Source organism: Mixophyes fleayi, chromosome 5 (assembly GCF_038048845.1).
Source record: "Mixophyes fleayi isolate aMixFle1 chromosome 5, aMixFle1.hap1, whole genome shotgun sequence".
Classification (NCBI taxonomy): domain Eukaryota; kingdom Metazoa; phylum Chordata; class Amphibia; order Anura; family Limnodynastidae; genus Mixophyes; species Mixophyes fleayi.
Window position 1 is genome coordinate 239,082,907 of NC_134406.1, and position 20,184 is coordinate 239,103,090.

General features: G+C 41.2%; 1 protein-coding gene across 1 annotated transcript in view; it reads right to left on the reverse strand.

The window, feature by feature from the left end:
* Positions 1-20,184, reverse strand: part of LOC142159103 (uncharacterized) — a 45,291-nt gene that overhangs the window by 7,980 nt on the left and 17,127 nt on the right. Inside the window, exons 5-9 of the mRNA XM_075213700.1 lie at positions 12,418-12,532; positions 8,112-8,296; positions 6,806-6,960; positions 5,518-5,680; positions 1,554-1,712 (exon numbers count right to left, since the gene is read on the reverse strand). Coding sequence (XP_075069801.1) covers positions 1,554-1,712; positions 5,518-5,680; positions 6,806-6,960; positions 8,112-8,296; positions 12,418-12,532 — 777 coding nt within the window. The remainder of the gene's footprint in view (positions 1-1,553; positions 1,713-5,517; positions 5,681-6,805; positions 6,961-8,111; positions 8,297-12,417; positions 12,533-20,184) is intronic.

Consider the following 20,184-nt stretch of genomic DNA (forward strand, 5'->3'; position numbering starts at 1 on the left):
GAATCACCAAGCTTTGTAATAATGAGGCAGAAGCTGGAGATGAATAGACCAGAGAGCTATGGCTGCATCATAATGAAAGCCACAACAGTATAAACATGGAAACATTTAATTGCATTTAGGTAAAAGTTCTTAAGTTTATAAAAATCTAAATCTTCCACCCTCAGCCTGGACAGCGATGTAATCCCATACTGACCACTTTAAGCTGCTATCATTGTTTCAGCTGAAATCTTGTGGTTTAAATGGCTGAGATACTATTGGATGGAAGCATAGTACTGTGGCGGGCATCAGGGGCAGGCTGGGCTTGGGTCAAGGGGGCATCTGCCCCCCGGGTCGGTCCCATAGTGGGCTATCTTGGGCTGGGTCAATGGCCCACCTGCATTCTTTTTCCTTAAAAATGTTCCTAATAGTCTGCTGAGTCGAATTTTGCCCCCCGGGCTAAAATCTGCCATCCCTCCCCTGGATTTCATTAAGCTGATTATAGGCCTATATACCGTTGCCATGGGACTGTAGAAAAACAATCAAATAACAAAACAATCAAAATCAGGTTCTGTACAATGATGACCTCCGTGGTGATTTTTACAATAACAATACATCTCCTGAGTGATAGAATTATGACTCTCACCTTGTAAATATGTAGAATTATAACTACTGTGATTGGTACATTGGTGACGTGAACAAGGTTACAATACGGCAGCCACAGGCTCAGCATAATCCTATGGGGATCATATGCCTAATTTAGAGATTTACCTGTCACATCTATAGAAAATACTGATAAACAGTATATGAATCTGTCATGCAGTCTAGTTTGTCGCATTTTCATACTCATTAAAGAAGGGGGTTGAGGAGAGTCAGGGGAGGGCTGGGGGGCAAGACTGGACTCCGCAGCCTATTAGGAACAATTTAAAGGAAAAAATGCAGGTGGCCCAGTGACCCAGCCCAAGGTAGCCCATTATAGGACCGGCCTGGGGAGTCAGATGCCCCCTGCCCCCCAGCCCAGCCTGCCCCTGGGGAGGGGATATTAAGTCCGCACATCCACATTTTTCAAATGTATGGAAAGGTGCATCACCGCTGTGACTGACTTTACAAGAGATCAGACAAGGATGCAGGAGCGCACTCTAGACACTAAAGACTAAGAACCTCAGGTTTTTTTCAGATATTATATCATCAGTCTAATACACAAATGTTGTTATGATTAATGTGTCTTCAGCATCAAACATGTGCTCCGGGATTCTTGTCCTGTATTCTTGTAGCCAATCCAATAAGAGAAACATTTTCATAGTTTCCATCTTTGTTCCTGGAAATGTCCCAATTCTTGCATATTAGATGCAATTCTAACCATTGATACTTACTCATTGCATTTATAAGTGAATAGATTATTGAAGAGTAGAATTTAAATTCAAAAATGTAACAGTCTATTTCAGTAAACATAGCATTATGGATACTGTTGCGGCTCAAGGTCGCTGAGAGAGAACCGCGTGTGACGTGCAGAACTGCAACGTGTTCTTGGAATCTATTTTAGAATGTTGATAATTCTGCACAATGAATAGTTCTACCTGTTCCTGTGCTGAAACAACTTTCTCCTTCTCGTCCTGTACGAGTCTTCTCCAGTGTGATAATGTCACTTCTAGGTGTCTCTCGTTTTCCTTACCCGATGTTAGCTCAGATATTCTTTTTGCTCGGTTCAAACTTTCATTTTCTCTGAGCTGCTGTTCCTGTAGGATAAAATGCGCTTGTTATAATTTATGTAAAAATTCACAATGTCCTTGAAGGTTTGAGAACACAAAACATAAAATACAAAGGGGTGTATTCAATTGTATGCGATGTGCCGCTGAACATCGTGGCTGCGCACATTTGCGGGTACTATGGCACGCCAACATCGCAGATTTCCCCGTGCACCTCTATGGGATGCGAGGAGAAATCTGTGATGTTACATTGCCAAAGAGTGCCCCCACGACCATTCCAGAAGCGTTGCCCTTAGCAACCAATCAGATTCTAGTTATCATTTATCTAGTAAATGCTAGAACCTGATAGCTAGAATCTGATTGGTTTCTATGGGCAACACCTCCAGATTTCCTTTTTTAGAAGTTTTAGTAAGATTCAAAACAGCCGGCCAGCACTCTCCCTGCCTGTCTCTGCCGAACGGTGTGCTGCCCGGCTGCTCTGATTGTGTTTCAAACACTATCAGAGCAGACGGCCAGCACACTCTCCCTGCCTGTCTCTGTATAAGACGCACCCAGTATTAAGACCCCAAATTTTTTGAAAAAAAGGTGCGTCTTATACATGAGGAAATACTGTAATTGGTTGTTGTGCATGTGTAGCATAATATTTTATGCGTTGCTGAACATGAATGTAAAAACACTGGATTGGGGGAGGGGGTTTGCTATGGGTGTATTAGCCTAGGGAGTCCAGAACCCTTAATCGTCCCTGGTGAAATGTCATAGTAATGGATTTGCAGGATGTTATTCCAGTGCGTCCACCTTGTTGGGCCAGGGGGTCAGGATCTGCAGCAGCAATGGTACAATGCAAGCCGAAGGCTCAGCTCACAAGCAGGAGGGATGGTTAGGAACACTCCCGGTCCGGTATCAGTGGTCATATAGCAGGCTCAAGGATGGTTGAGAACAAGCCAGGTCAGTAACAGGTAATCAGATAAGCACATAAAGAGCTGTGTACCTTAGCAAACTGTGCACTGCGCTTACTTCTAAATACAGAGCTGGCCAATGCCAACAGTCCAAAACAGGAAAATCAGCAATAAGCACAAGAACGCCCCTAACCGGAGACCCAGCAACAGAGGCAGGTACTGCTGCTGAGAGAGGCACATTACACAGATATTACCCAATGTTACTGATATTCCAATGCTGCATGTACAGATGCCAACAGGGGGACAGGTATAAAGTACCTGGGCCTGTCAATGGGAATTAGGTGGTGGAGGACGGGGCTCCGACCCCATCAGCGCCGGACTGTGGGCGGGGGAATGACTGTATGGACCAATCACTTTCTAGCCACGCAGTCACTTCCCACTCCCGAATCTGAACTGTCTAACCCTACGCATAGACCTTGGTGGAAAAGCATGGTCTTGCTCCCACTACTGAGCGCACATCCAGGGGCGATCCGTAAGAAGCAGCTATACCTGGGCTCAGGAATCCTCTTGGTGCCCTGGCTCTATGTCACACTGGAATGATACAGAGAGTTAAGAAACATTTTTACTTCTCACTTTAGTTTATTACAGGTATAGAGGTAAACATGAGTAACAGTGAGTACTCTGTCTCAGACTCTTTCCTACTTACTTTTTGAATAAATTAAATTGGGCTTATGTAACTGATGTGGAAGATTTGTTTTACATCAACTAAGTAATGTCTGTGTTGCTAAATTTATACCCTATTTGCTTCATATATGTCATATTTAGCACAGTTCACGGCATTCTAGAAAATATTATGATTACAGATAATCCAAAGTGTTAATAATGTAAGATCTACTGATGAAATAGAAGACACCGTCGGGTCTATTTATTATTTAAAGGAAAATGGGTGATTTCGCTGGAGATAGGGCTCTTCCTGTCTATCTCAGGATGAGGATAGGAGGGTATAGTCACAGGGAGAAAAAAATATTTATTTAAATAAAGTATTTTTTTCTAATAGTAATGACAGCATTATTATTATTATTATTTTTATCACTATTTTTTTAATATTTTGAAACAAGGCTTCCAGTTTGATTGCGCATCTGTGAATGGGCATGCCAGGTCACGCATGTCTATCCAGGACCGGCCGCCTTCGCCAATATTTTATTGGTAACATGAGGCAAAATTCAGCCCTATTGCTCCCCAATAGAAAATAAAATAGACCTGCAGTTCTCATGTGTATTCGTGTAGATTATGAGCATCTATTTTAATTTTCACAAATATTAACTAATTCCTTCTGTGAAAACTGTTCAGTAATCAATTCAAAAGCTGTAGAGCAACACACATGTTCATTAGTGGATTTAGAACTGCATTGTTTAATCTTCTCATTGTCCCTGGCAGGCAGACTAGACTGTAGCCAGCTGTTATGTAAAGTGTCTTGTAGTTGTAGTGGGTGGAATGTGGAGGACAATCTCTGGGGTGGAGTTAATTAGCAATAGTATAGTTTATCTAGTCTGATTAGTGGAAACACCCTAAACAAGCTAAATAATCCATGGGCGTAAGTAAATGAGCCGACACCTGTTCTGTACAGACACAAAAAGATATAACAGTTCACTAATTTCCCAATAAAATATCCCAATTTGTTTACCATGTATGTAGTTTGTGGCAAACCCCATGAGCACACAGTTGCAAAAATAATCTGAATTCCAATTTTTTTTTTGCTTAAGCAAAACTTGCAATTGTTACCATCCAGGTTCTCTGGACTTAAGAAATGATTATTGATTGAAAATAATTATTAAAATGCAAACAATATATTAGAAAGAAATTCAGTAAACCTGACATGATGTGGATCTCAGATTCATGTTCTGCCGAGACAGATTCGTGCATGACGATGTGCTTACATTAGAGATTAGATACACTTTCAAAACTCTTCTGAATAATATTTGACTCATTCTGCATTTAGCAGCAACATTTTGTGTTTCGTCGGTGGTCTTTCCCCAACCACAACAGACTGTCATCATCTGAATTCTATTCATAGACTTTAAACTCTGCGAAATTTACAAATAAAGTGCCTCACTATGCCCAGGTGAAAGAATCCTAAAGATAATTAATAAAAATGTCTGTGTTTACATTGCCTAAGAAAAACTAAGGAAGAGAAGTTATCTTGAGACTTGTAGTTCCACAACAGCTAGAGAGACAGATTGCCTACATTTGTCCTAAGGTGTCATACATGGAATCTCCAATAGAGACAGTCGTGGATGAACTGTACAAATGTGATGGTATCGGATTGTCATTCTTAAGAATTTCACAATAGACAATCAGATTGAATGACTGGATTGTACTGTTTGGCCAGCTTAACACCACAAAAATCTAAACAAAGTTAATAAATGAAGCACGCTGGACCTCATGTATGATGTGCACTGGATATGCAGAGCAAAATGTCTTAGGGGTATATTTCCGAAACTGCGGGTTTGAAAAAGTGGAGATGTTGCCTATAGCAACCAATCAGATTCTAGTTGTCATTTTGTAGAATGTACTAAATAAATGCTAACTAGAATCTGATTGTCTGCTATAGGCAACATCTCCACTTTTTCAAACCCGCAGTTTAGTAAATATACCCTACAATCTCTGCCAACTCAGAGTGAAATATTGTTCTTACACAGCTGTGTAAAACTAGGCTAACCGGTGTGCCTACTACGTGAAACGTTTTGTTCGCAGAACCAGCTGTCTTAAAAAGTAATTTTAGACTTTTCACTCCTCAAACACACGAGTTGATTATTATTTTTTAAACGTTCTTGCTAGCCCGAGATAAGAAAACATCTACATTTATATTTGTGGAAGTTACAGAAGATATTTTATTATTAATCTTGTAGAAACAATATATCGTGAAGGTTTTTACTCACCTGTTCAAGTTGTTTTGTGGCTTCCAACACACGACTCTGCAACTGGCCATTTTCTCTGGTGAGGCGCCCAGAGTCTTCTGTCAATTTGTTCCTCAAATATTTATCCTCATCACCTGCCAACTGTTTTTCTTTCAGTTGTTCTCTTAATTTTTCTGCTTCTTTGCTGAGAATAAAAAAAACGAACAAAAACAAGTGAATCAGATGAAAAGTTAAATGGACAAAATGGGGACCAGTCATTAGAGAGGTCTTTACTTTTCATAGTAAACACAGAAAAATTACAGGATGCTTAGACTGGGGGTAATCTCAAAAATGAGATCCTCAAATAATAAGGTGATATGTAGGGGAGATTTTTTCGTGGGTGACACAGGGTTTGATAGCTGAGTAAATTAAAGCTGAAACTTACATCACATCAGAGGTAATAAAATGTATTACCTTTCCAATATTTATAATAAGTCGCTTTTTGTCTCTAGGTGCAAATATCTTGCAAATAAGCATCTATACACATAAAGAAGCGCATGTGAACTAATGTATCGGTAATCAGGAAAGTAAAATATATTCACACTTGAAATAAAGCCGACATGTGTCTATGCTCAGGAATTAATTGCAACATAAATAAGGGTCAAGCAAGCAATATGCTGGTAGAAAAATAAAAAAAAATAGTTTAATTGAATTTGAGTCTGGGTCAGATGTGCCAAGTTGTGACACATTCACTTTTGCAAGAGTTGCGTTTTTGAGTTCCAACTTCAAAACAGAAATGATCGCTCACATTGCACGCGCAATAGAGAGGACACCTGCGTGTGCACAGACTGATCACAATTATGCACTTATAGATGCTTTATGCACATGGACCACCCCACCCTCATGGTGTAATTGTAATAAGTCTACGAATGCATCATCATCATCAAAAATGTATTATTTTTATAGAAATTATTTGTATTTAAATATAAGAAGAAGGTTTGACCCCCAAAACAACCACAATGCTGGATAATAATACAAACAGAACTGACAGGATCATTTTTGTGGTCAGAAGATGACCGCTATCATCCTGTATGTACTGTCATCTTCTGGCCATACAGAGAAGCCAGAAGAGATCCGGTTACTTGGCCCATTGGCCAAACAGCTGGCCCTCGTCCACTCTGGCCATGTGTGTGTATGCAGAATCAGGAAGTATTTATAACTACGATGCAGTGATTTCTGTATGGTAGTCATTAGTGCTTGTAGCTACTATCGCCGTTGGTGTAATATACCAAAGGACAAGAAGTATTTAGCCTCATTTGCATGTACATACCGAAGCTCTGTGGCAATCCTCTCCTGAACGGATTGCGTGGTGGCCACGTACTGTTCCTCTAGCTGATGTATTGCAGCTTGTAGCGTTAGGCATTCTGACCTCTTCTCTGACAGATGGGCCTCCACAGCTTCATGTTGCTTTACTTGTGCCTGAAGCTGGACATAAAATATTGAAATGCTAAATACAGAGCACAGTGACACATCTAAACCAGGCCACTGCTAGTTTCTTTTAACTGTATTGCAGTGTTCAGTAATAAGAGATTAAAGGGATTAAAACTCCTTTCCTTAATTGTCTGTATCTTAGGGAGACCTACAAGCTGAGCGTAGTTTACTACTATTCCTCTGGACTATGAGCAAACCCTGGCGGTTGTGTCTGCTACCTTTTTGCTTTCTCTTGGCCATAACTATAGGTCTTTCTGGACCTGACCCCGGCCCAATGACGATGATCCACATATTCCCTTGTATTGGGCCACGCTCTCATTTGTACTGAGAGGGGGTTATTACAACTCTGGGGGGATGGGGAAAAGTGAAAAAAGGGCTGGATGGTGAGCTCTGCAAGCAGATTTGCAAACACCATCATAGAAACTAGGTGAAATTCTATACAAGAAAAGTTTTATGCTTAATAAATGCAATAAACAAATACAAAAAGAAAACAAAAAATATGAAGTTAGTCCCTTCAAAGCTTCAAAAGACACAGGGGGCTTATTTACAAATACAAAATTGCAGAGGGCAGCGCAAAATCCTGGAGGCGTTTATGGAGGAGAAGTGTGCACCCGACGATGAGAGGAGTGGGACGAGGTGAGCATGTTTCTTGCAAAGTACAGAATAGTCACACTGGCGCTCCACGAGTAGGCTCACCAGTGCTCCAAAAGGAGGCACACCGGCGCTCCAAGAGGAGGCACACCGGCGCTCCAAGAGGAGGCACACCGGCGCTCCAAGAGGAGGCACACCGGCGCTCCACGAGTAGGCTCACCAGTGCTCCACGAGTAGGCACACCGGCGCTCCAAGAGGAGGCACACCGGCGCTCCAAGAGGAGGCACACCGGCGCTCCAAGATTTGCGGAGCAGTGCAAAATTGAGATTTCAATTTGATATAACAGAGTGGAGAGAGGGAATTTTTAGCAGCTGTGCGTAGAGGCACAAAGCCATTTACACTCAGGACAACAACAGTTCTGAGCTAGTGGAGATTGGGTTTTTGCATTATTTTGTATTACATTTTAGGAGCTGACCCTTCCTATGTGCTGAGGACTGTCCTGCCCTGACCTAGAACAGATCACTGTGCTATTGTAAGGATGCAGAAGTTATTACTTGTTTTTGCAGGAGGAGGAGGTCTCGGTCTTTCCCCTTTATGCTGTGAATGGTACTGTGCAGCTCAGGAAGAATGCTCTTCTGTTCCTCCTCTTTATGTGTGAGATCTTGTGTAGAAACATCTGCCAACTTCTTTAGCTGTATCACGTCCTCCACCAATATCCTCTTCTCGCGCATATTGGCATCTGAGAGTTACAAAGAATACTGCTACTTATTTATCTGACACTTGTACATCTTTATGTGAAACTTATCATGTTGCCAACGCACTGAACCTTTAATCTCTAAGAGTCAAGAAAAAATGCACTTCAAGAGTTCAAGCCTTTACCCTTTCATTACCAACACACATCCAACCACACAACAGTCAGTAGCACTAAAATATCACAATCTTCTATAAAGGTATTTAAAGAAAAAGTCTTCTGAACTGTAAAATGTCCCCAAAACACCCCCTCCTTTCACTAGTAGAGCCATGAGGTTCCTGTACCCATGTCTATTGCCAAATTAAAGAGATCCTGTCACTTCGCCTTAGGAGTATGTTTTACATTAATCATTCAATGTAATTTAAATTAATCAGTTTATAACTTGTCACATTTAAACTAATTAGCTAATCTGCCAGGTATGTCTCTTGACCTACGCATTACCCCACATGCTGTCACAATATCCCTGCCACACCTAGTAAGCCTGAATATAGATGCTCAGACTACTGTACCCACTATCCGCAACAGGGGCAGGCTGCGCTGGGGGGCATATGCCCTCTGGGTCTGACCTATAATGGATTGTTGAGGTCTATTTTTAAATGTGAATGCTATTCATAGATGTTGGGGCTTGTTGCAGGGAATAGGACAATTTATTATATATTATAAGTGATGTGGAGTCTGCGCTATACCTACTATCAACCAAGCTTGTGTAAATCTATTAGGTCTATTGAAAAATAGGAAGATACAAAGAATAATCCTGTTAGGAACACTGGTGTCTCAGTTCTAAATTGGAGAGTTGCGGAAAAGTTGTTTGTTGGCTCACCAGCCTCTATTTATTAAATATGAATACTATTTAATGTCCAGACTGATTGGGTGGGGGGATATTTTATTAAATGGTGGGTACTTTGATTTAACGTCAGAGCTGGTTGGGGAGATGGAGGCCTACAGTGTTCACTTGCTCAGCTTTCCAAGAGAACTAATCCCTTGAGAATTATTCCCCATTCATACTGCCTAAAAAACCCGGGTTTTTTCCAGGGCAGTATGAATGGAGTTGGTGAAAAATCCCAGGTCTGCAGACCCGGGACTTTTGGTGGGATAATTCCCGCGTCAGCCCTGGTTAGCCTGCAGTATGAATGATGAGACCCGGGTTAAAAAACCTTGGTCTCACAAAAAGCAGCTGACTGGGTGTCTGGGACGCTGGCCCTGAGAAAAACTATCCTCCTGTGCATATACAGACGCAGAGTATTCTCCCTCTGTGCCAGAAATTGCTCCTCTCTCCTCCTGAAATGACACTGTGCAGCTGCATTAAGCTCTCATTTACTGTATAAAACAGAAAATAAACGCAATAAAACAGTAACTCTGGGCTACCCAATAGTGACTCGTCGGCCATGATTAAAGCAATGCTGTGAACAGTCACCACCCACTTTGACCTCATCTTTGTGTGCAAAAAAACTATTACCCTTTAAATTACCTCAGAACTTTCCAGCCAATGAAAGCTCCTCTTCTGATGACTCACACTTATTGCCAGGGTAGACCCGTGTTCAGTATGAATGGGGTCCACCCAGGAAATTCCCGGGTCCAAGGTACAGTGTGAATGGGGTCTCTGAGCTGGGGACACTCTGTGCCTCTGCAAAAACTCGGCTTGAAAAACCCAGGAAATTTCAGGGCAGCAGTATGAAAGCGGTATTATATAGTATTTACAGGGGTGCAGCCTAATGTTTTCTGGAAAGGAAATTAAAATGATATTTAACAGACGGAGAGGGTATTTTTATCTGGGCATTGCCTGGTTTGCAGGTGAAAACAGAGCATTTGTATGGTGTTGGGATGGAGAGGGAGGGAGTTGGAGGGCAGTCTAGTGCTAGGCACACCCTTCCGTAATTAGGTCATTGATCCTTTGACGGTGGCACACACTGACCACTCGGTGGACTAAAAGTTTACATTTAGCTGCGGATAAGCAGCCACTTATATCCCAGATATGCACAATATCCCCATTAAGGTTACTGCGCCATGCAACATACCTCACAGTTTCCTAATCTATGGCTGCTTAAAGTGAATCCTCTGTGGAGACATACAGGGTTGCTAGCTGTTAATAAACTCTTATTACCCTGCTTCTAACAGTGCTGATTTAGGGGAGACCTAGCAGCAGTCTTTTCTTACTCACCAGTATCTTCCCTCACCAGCTCCCCGCATTTGGAGAGACCATGCAGGAGGCAGTCAGAGTTTTCTTACTACTCATTTGCAGAGCAGCCTAGCAGTTAAGTGTGATGGTGGGATATAAATGTAATGTGGGAGGGTTATTAAAGTAAAACAGTGGGGCTATAAATGTAATGTGTGCTGGTAGAGGCTATTAATGTAATGTGGGAATTGGTAGCAGCTATTAATGTGTGGGTGTTGATGTAATGTAGTGGGGATATTAATGAGGCTATTTATGATAGCTGCAGGTGAGGGCTATTACTTGAATATGGGGTCTATTTTCATTGACTGAGGGGGCTATTAGTATATCATATGGGGCTAATAATACAATGTGAAATCTCTGTATTAAATGTGGTAGGAGGATAATTTAAAAATAGAAATGAGTGGGGGGGGGGCAGAGGTCTCTTTTTTAAGTGTGGGTGTTATTAAATGTCTGTTTGGGGCGCTAGAGCGTTTACTAGTTGCTTAGCTTTCCTGGAGATGAATAGTACCTACACTTGTGCTATGCAGTGTTCATTCCCACATGGAGCAGGTGGGAGCTTCTGTGAAGACCAAAACTGTCCTCCAGAGATTGCAGCTGTTGGGGGAGAATGGTGGGAGACCATACGTGACAAGGGGAAAATGGTGGGGGGACCATACGTGACAAGGGGAGAATGGTGGGGGACAATACGTGACAAGGAAAGAATGGTGGGGGGACCATACGTGACAAGGGGAGAATGGTGGGGGACCATACGTGACAAGGGGAGAATGGTGGGGGACCATACGTGACAAGGGGAGAATGGTGGGAGACCATACGTGACAAGGAGAGAATGGTGGGGGACAATACGTGACAAGGGGAGAATGGTGGGGGACCATACCTGACTAGGGGAGAATGGTGGGGGACCATACCTGACGAGGGGAGAATGGTGGGAGACCATACGTGACAAGGAGAGAATGGTGGGGGACAATACGTGACAAGGGGAGAATGGTGGGGGACCATACCTGACTAGGGGAGAATGGTGGGGGACCATACCTGACGAGGGGAGAATGGTGGGAGACCATACGTGACAAGGAGAGAATGGTGGGGGACCATACCTGACGAGGGGAGAATGGTGGGAGACCATACGTGACAAGGAGAGAATGGTGGGGGACAATACGTGACAAGGGGAGAATGGTGGGAGACCATACGTGACAAGAGGAGAATGGTGGGGACCATATGTGACAAGGGGAGAATGGTGGGGACCATACGTGACAAGAGGAGAATGGTGGGGACCATACGTGACAAGAGGAGAATGGTGGGGACCATATGTGACAAGGGAAGAATACGTGACCAAGGAAGAATAGGGAGGACATATGCCACATATTATGTGGATGACGTGGATAGCGATGGTATGTACCAGAAGACTGGTGAAAAAACTTTGAGAACCATTATACTACGCTGGACACACAACCACTGTTGATTGATACGTTTTTCTACAACTTCAGATTTTTTATACTGTGTGTTCTTCCTCTTCTGTATCTATTGTGCAGTATATTTTATTTCCTCATTCAAGTTAATAAGAACAAACATAAAACACAAATACATACAAAGTGTATATTGCTTTATATACTAATGTGTTGTTTTTACATTGTGTCTTGTTTTCTCTGCTCCAACACGTGTATCCAGGATGAATGAGCATACTGAACTAGCCCTTAGTTCATCATCAGAAAGCTGAAAACACAGAGTGAATCCCTGCAGTGATCTACCCTGATCACATTACATTTAGCTTCATGTCTGTGAACATCACAGATCAGAACAATGGCTGAGACAGGGCAGGTGGTTCTTGTGTCCCCCCAGACATTGGCTCTTTTGTTTCCTTTATGCTCAGGGCACACCCGCCATTTAAGAAAGAGACAGAGGAGGATCAACAAAGAAAACCCCATCTGCATAATGAGAATACCTGAGATGTCCTGCAGGTGCCTGTGCAGAGCCTCCACCTCGCCGCTCCCAGCACTGATACTGGTCTCCTTCATAGTCAGCTCCACCTGCACGATGTTTATCTGAGACTGCAGGTTCTGGAAGGTAGATACAGCAGACAAAGTATTTACTGCATCTATACTGGTGGACCGCAAATCCCACCATGATTCTGTACACCGACAGCATGACATGCACAGACAAGCTAAAGCTATAGGAATGTGCACAACTATGCAAAGCAATGATAGATTGTAAGCTTGCGGGCAGGGCCTTCTTACCTCTCTGTCTGTCTATTACCCAGTATTGTTTAATTACTGTGTTTGTTCCCAATTGTAAAGCGCTACAGAATTTGCTGCCGCTATATAAATAAATAATGAAAGCAATGTGTGCAGTCATTCCGGGGGACAGGCTGTGTGTTCAGTCATTTGGGGGATTGGGTGGAGTGGGAGGGTGCAAGACTTTGCCTGCAGTGACTGGAGGGAATGTGCAGTGGACGGGTATGGGGAGGGAGTGTTAGGTATAGATGATAGGGTATAAAAGGGGGATTTTATTTGTGCAAGGAATGTAAGGGACAGGCTTGTACGTGCAATGACTGGAAGACACGGGCGGTGTATTTAGCAATTTGGGCTGGAGTTCAGTCTGTGTGTGAAATGATTGTAGAGGGCAGGCTGGGTGCCCAGTGACATGGGAGAATGGGGGCAGTCTGTGGACCTTGTTTATGACACGTACTTAGTACGCAGAGCAAAGCGCTTACATTGTATACCCGTGTACTTAGATGGTCTTCCCTGCGCACACCAATTGGGCATGTGTGCAATCCGTTCTCAGGAGACGCAAACTAATTGTGCATAGAGGGGGAAAACTCTGGAGAGGTGTCATTTATTTAATACATTCTACAAAATGACAGCTAGTATCTGGTAGGTTGCTATAGGCAACATCTCCACTTTTTCAAACCCACAGTTTAGTAAATATACCCCTCTGTGTGCAATGAATGAAGGGGACATGCTATGCATTTGCCGTGGAGTGACTGCTGTGCAAGGTCGTTTTAGAAACACAGTGAACCTGCACACAGAGATTGTAAATAAACAGACTTTATACAATGTTTAAAAGTCCCCCACTCACCTTAATACAAGAAGCGTGAGTTAGTGCAATTTTAGAAGACTACAATTCAAGTGAATAAAATATAATTAAATATGTGCTGCCTCAACTTTATTATACGATACAAGGATGGTGTAGTGAAAACCAACACAAGACACATAGAAGAGTACAAGGCCCATTTAGTAGCTGCACTTCTCAGGAGGTGGGATACTGAATGACAAAACGCATGCACAGAACTGTGTGACAGGAACAATGCTCCATTCATTGTCACACATGTGGATAGACAGACAATGCCACAAGTAACAGCATCTAGGAGAATGCAATATTTACTATGGAAATCCTGGAGACCTATAAAACAGCCCACCTCTTATAACAAGCCATGTATGGTAGGCTGCACTTGTGTAACTAGTGTTCCATGTTGGGGGTTGTTAGACTCACACTCCTAGAAGAAGCTCTCAGTGTTTATACAACTATGTTTAAGTTACACGACTGAAATACAGGCAGATCTGTCTACAATGTTATCTAGTACAAATGAACAGAGCCAAGTAATGTATACTGAAGACAGCATTATAATCCTGTACCATACTGCCGTACAACATACTATTAGTCACAGTGTTTTGACATGTTTCACTCAGTGAGTGTGTGGCGTAATGTAGGCACATTATGTAAACAGTGATAAACTAATAATTAAGTTGGAGGTAAAATGAACCAGATCAGGCTATACTCAGAGAATGACATGTTTACTGAAGGAAACATGTGCTTTACATATAACAATAAAGTTGACCTTAAAAAGTTAGTTAACGTCTTCAGACATCTTTAATTTATTTTTTGTACATACCCTACCACAACTTTTACCACATATATTGGAGGATTTTTCCTGTGTTTTTTTAAGGGAAACAACATCATGCTTCATATGTATAATCAGCCAGCACAGTTTATCTTCATTCCCCTAGTATAGGACACAATGCTGCACAATACAATTATATTCAATGCAGATATCTCAACAGAGTTGTGTCGCTTCCTGTCACATGATATTAATAAATGCCCAAAAAACCCACATACAGCCACAATATAGCAATAGCTGCAATAAGTGATGTACAAGACAATAAATTCATAACCATCATATGGGTGATCACAGCACTACAGTTCCCTTAACATCATTGGTATATAGGGCATGGACCATTGATGATTAGAGCAAAATAAATAAGACATCAATGTCATGAGATATACATTTACCATCATGTTCCCATCACTTTCTCCCGACAGAATCCTTGGGGACAGAGCAGGTAGGGGAGTGAATTACATTTTTAAATTGATAAGTGTACTTCCAAATATTTCAAATAGCCAGAAAGACAAAAGTTGTTTCATGCACTACTTGGTAGACCTTTAAATAACTTTAAATAACAATAAAGCAGAGCAAGCTAAGCCATTATATTACATTAATATATCAACGGCTGTATATAACTAATCTGTATAATATACATGAAGTAATGAGTCGTTATACTGAACTAAAGATATCCAGTATGCTCCTTCATTTCCCTGTGATAGGTTGTCATGTTAGGAGGGAGGGTCTTATCTAACACACCAACCAGAGAATGATTGACAGCTGGGCAGACTTGTACTGTGTTGATTGGCTGAGCTCTAAAGACTACATTCTAAGTTTTTTTTATCTGCATCATTTGCCATTGGACACTGTCCAAGGATGTAGGAGGGGCTTCAGCTATCTGTAGTGGAGTAATGTTAATACTTTATAACAGAGATGCAGTGGAATGTCAGGTTAACTATGGACAATGTATTTTACCTTTAGGTTCATATCTAACAATGTCAGTTGTGGGTTTATTTGGCCTTTAATCGACAGCCTGTGGCAGAGTTTGTATGTAGAACTCTAGACAACAAAATGCAAACATGGAAAATCTGGGTCCAAATTAAATACTGTTCCTCTTAAAGTCAAACAGTTACCAGTAATGGGTAAGATATATCACAGTAACTTTTTTTTTTAAACAAACCATCACAATGATTGCAGCATGCTAGAATGGGAAAGGCATATATAAAACTGCTATGCACTTTACTTTTTTAGGCTCCAATCTGATAGCCACTCCTTTCTTCTAAACGTCTCTAAGTTTGGTCCGATGTTTAGACAAAAACGTATATGTTCATTTCCTAAATTTATAGTAGAATAACCTATGCTTGTGTGATGTTTGTAAGCTGTACTTTATAATAGATACAATGAGCACAGGTGCATATCTATCTATCTATCTATCTATCTATCTATCTATTATTACATGACAAGAGCATCTTTTATTTATCAAACATCCCATCTGAAATGTTGGGATATAAGCAGACCACTCACTAACGGATTCTGTAGTAAAGAAATGATTCTCTTTTTCCATTATAAAGGTTTATAGGTGCTTGAGAAATATTTCCAAGATACATATATGTTTCATAGTCCTACATACACACAACACACTTATTGGTGCAATAATGTCAGTTATTTTGGCATTTCCTGGAAAGATATAGAGACAGTAAGAATGTGATGACAGTTTTCTTATAAAGCTTTTGTGTAAGTACCATGGATAGCAGCATAGTCAATAGCTTTTCCCTTATGGCACTGAAATAATTAGACAACTGCATTGAAGTACAGACATTCCTACAGCTGTATCACATCAGTGAAATATTTGTGGCTTAGAAACACACTGTAATATCAAATTTTACAGCTGAAAAACAACAATCACTATTCCATTCAGCATTGGTAGAAAAGTAAAAGTAAAGGCTTTAATAATAATTCTTGCTACTCTCACTGAACATTCAATAGCCGATATGTATTGTGAGAGACAATAAGAAATAATTGTGGCCACAAACTGAAAGTTAAATAGCCAAATAATGGTTTTAAAATTTCATCATAGACGTTTCTTGTCCTCTGAAACATATATTATAATGTAAATTGGGACAACAATATAAAACATTAGGATTATTTAATGCACCTATCCCTTAGACAGAGTGGAGGCATCCACTCTTTGGGGAGAAATAATTATTCAGACATTTGCTAGGGACCAGTGACATTGCTTAGACATTGCCTGACTAATAGCAATGATGCTTAACTTAAATATATATTGACATTTATTTATATAACACCAGCATACTCCAAGACTAGGGGCTAGATTTACTAAACTGCGGGTTTTAAAAAGTGGAGATGTTGCCTATAGCAACCAGATTCTAACTGTCATTTATTTAGTACATTCTACAAAATGACAGCTAGAATCTGATTGGCTGCTATAGACAACATCTCCACTTCTTCAAACCCCCAGTTTAGTATATATACCCCTTGGTATTAACAGACACAAAGTTCATAAGCCTGCAGTCTATGGGACAATAGGAGTTTGCATTATATGTTCGCAAAGTTGTCTCTTTTCTGTGGAATTTTTCATGTGATATCAGCATTGACAACAGAATCACATAGGAAAGTATCTCACCGTGGATTTAGTCTGCAATTGATAGAGCATGATTAATACAAATATCAAACCATTGCTTTTTTTGTATAGAAGCCATTGAAAAGATCTTTATTTATGTACTTAATGTAACAAAATAAGCAAAACATATATTTGAAAATAACTATTTCTCTAAAGGATTATACTGTTAAGAGTTGTTACTGTACTTTATGATCAAATAAAAGTTTTATGCGTTCTGATGTGACCTTTTACAGATGGCAGAATACGCACGTGTGTATATTGTTCTGTGTGTCAATGTACAGTAAGTATTGTTTAGGCAGAGCGTATTTCAACCCAGATTCAAATCTTAATGTTGAGATACACTTGGATTTTAATAAGGCAAGAACTACACAGTTACACACTCTTTTGAAACATGCAACTTATGTGGTAGTTGCCTTTGGACATTAATTACTCCCACTATTTTTATCTAGATTAAATCACTCATTTATGCCCCTGTTTCAATGTGCCTCCTGTGAATTGTGAGTTATCTGCCTCTCAAACAATTGCCCACAATAAGGACATGGATGAAGGGCTTTTATTTCCTTCCAAAGTGTCTGTTGATGGCAGAGCCGTAACTAGGGTGGTGCGGGCGGTGCCGTCGCCCAGGGCGCAAGCCCCAAAGGGGCGCAGCAGCCGCCCGCTACCTAGCTCTTTTGTCAGTGAAAAGAAAAGCCCTTGACTTCCGCAGTGGAACGCATGTGCGTTCCACAGACAGGAAGTTCGGCATTTTTGAACGCAAATGCCGAACTTCCTGTCTGTGGAACGCACATGCGTTCCACTGCAGAAGTTAAAGGCACATCGCCGTATAGGACGGTAAATAACATTGTTTTTTGTTCTCTGTCAATTTCACGCTGTCTTCCTTTTGTAAAGGTCCGACTGTAAAGGCTCATTTTTTGGGTGTTTGGTCTTTTTAACAGTACAATTGTGCGCTTCTAACAAATGTACTCCATACTTTTATTCATCGTTGTCCGGCTGAATGGCAAGCATCGCGTGCAGTTCTTCCGCAGTGTAGCCAAGTAAGCTATGGAGATACGTAGCGCTTTCCTGAAGTGTTGTGAATAATGTTGTTATCATAATAGTATCTCAGTCCACGAAGTTCACTTTAGGCTTATTTTTCCTTTTTCCCCACCTCCGTGCAAGCTGAAAATGAATTCATAGTCAGTCTCAGTCTCAGTCTCTCTCTCTCAGTCTCTCTCTCTCTGTCTCAGTCTCTCTCTCTCAGTCTCAGTCTCTCAGTCTCAGTCTCTCAGTCTCAGTCTCTCAGTCTCAGTCTCTCTCTCTCAGTCTCTCTCTCTCAGTCTCTCTCTCTCTCAGTCTCTCTTTCTCAGTCTCTCTTTCTCAGTCTCTCTCTCTCAGTCTCAGTCTCTCTCTTTCAGTCTCTCTCTCTCAGTCTCAGTCTTAGTCTCTCAGTCTCAGTCTCTCAGTCTCTCTCTCTCAGTCTCAGTCTCTCTCTTTCAGTCTCTCTCTCTCTCAGTCTCAGTCTTAGTCTCTCAGTCTCAGTCTCTCTCTCAGTCTCAGTCTCTCTCTCTCCTGTTTTTAATAAAAAAAAAATAATTTAATCTTAATTATATTCTTTATAGGGGCCCTTGAAAATAAGCTCTAAAAATAAGCTCTAACAAGCTTTGTTTGTTATCCTATAGTAATGCTCCCTGCCCCATTGGGGCTTGCAGTCCAAATTCCCTAACAGACAGACACATTCTTATTTGAGTATTAAGTGCATGAGATATTAGAATACCTTTCGCTATATATTTTTTGCATACTTTAAATGGTCATTAGGGCAGAGAGCCGGTTGCTAACTTATTTCAACCCCACAACTGTGTGTATGTATATGTATATATATAAATATATATATATATATATATATATATATATATATATATATATATTTGCAAATATGTGTAACAGAATTCTTTCAGTAAAGTGCTAGCCACACCCACACATTAGGCTGACCACACCCACTTGTCAAATGCCACTCCCACATAGATGGGGGGCGCCTGTGCCCTGTCTCGCCCAGGGCACTAAAATGTCTAGTTACGGCACTGGTTGATGGCATTTTTTCCTTTGTTCCAAAGCCAAGTATTTGGAACACCTTTCTCTCCAATCATACAGCCATAGGGCACTACACCTACCCTACATGACCTGATCTCTGGATATGATCAGTATTATGATTATTATTATAACTATGATTATTGTTTATTTATAGAGTGTCACCATACTGCACAGAGCTTATTGCATCATTCACATCACTCTGCGTTCTCTGCCATACAAACACACCTTCTCCATTTCTTTCTTAGCAGCCAATTAAGCTACCAATTAGTTTTCGGGTGGGGGGTAGGAAACATAAGGAGACCCAGACCCCTGGTTGGACTTGAACCCGTAGCCCCAGCATTCAGTGACAGCAATGCTAACCACTATGCTGCTCAGAGGTGGAACTAGCGAACTGGGAGGTGGCAAGCAGGGAATTGGGGCCCCTGACCTTCTGTGTCTGCCATGCACCGGGCCCCATTATCTCGATCGGTTCCGGTGCATTGCACCTCCCACACCAATAGTAGTTCCACAACTGATGCTGACCCCATGATAATACAATCTGCAATAGTTTAGTGAATATTTGCATTTTAATGCCAAGTTAAACATAGCAAAACAGAACAAAACAACCAGACCTCTGGCACACAAAAGGTTAAATGCCGTCATAGATAATTGAGAGAGACCACATACCCCTTATATGGCAGAAGAATAACAGTCCAGTCCAGTAAGTGCAGAATGTTTTATCTGCTCATAGCTCTATGGCAGGAGAGAGCCATTTGCTCCATCTATGCAGCTCAAGAGGATTCCATCACATGAGTGCTGTATACACAGAGGAATTAAACCCTCCATTAGCCAGACATTACAAGAAAATGGTTAGTAGTGCGGGACAAGTTTCAGGATGGAGAGAAAAATCCAGAAACTGAGGCTTAGAAAGTATATAGCCCACTGAAAAGAGAAGTGGGAATGATTTATACCATAGACAAGACCCTGTGACCTCCGGGAGAAGATAAAGATGAAAGTAACATGTTCTTTCTCACACTGACAACATTTATTTATTGTGTTGCCGTCCTACTCTCCATTCATGGCTTTGGTGTAGAAGCTTCTTCTCTATACTCAAATGTGTTACTTACAGTTTATTTGTCATTAAC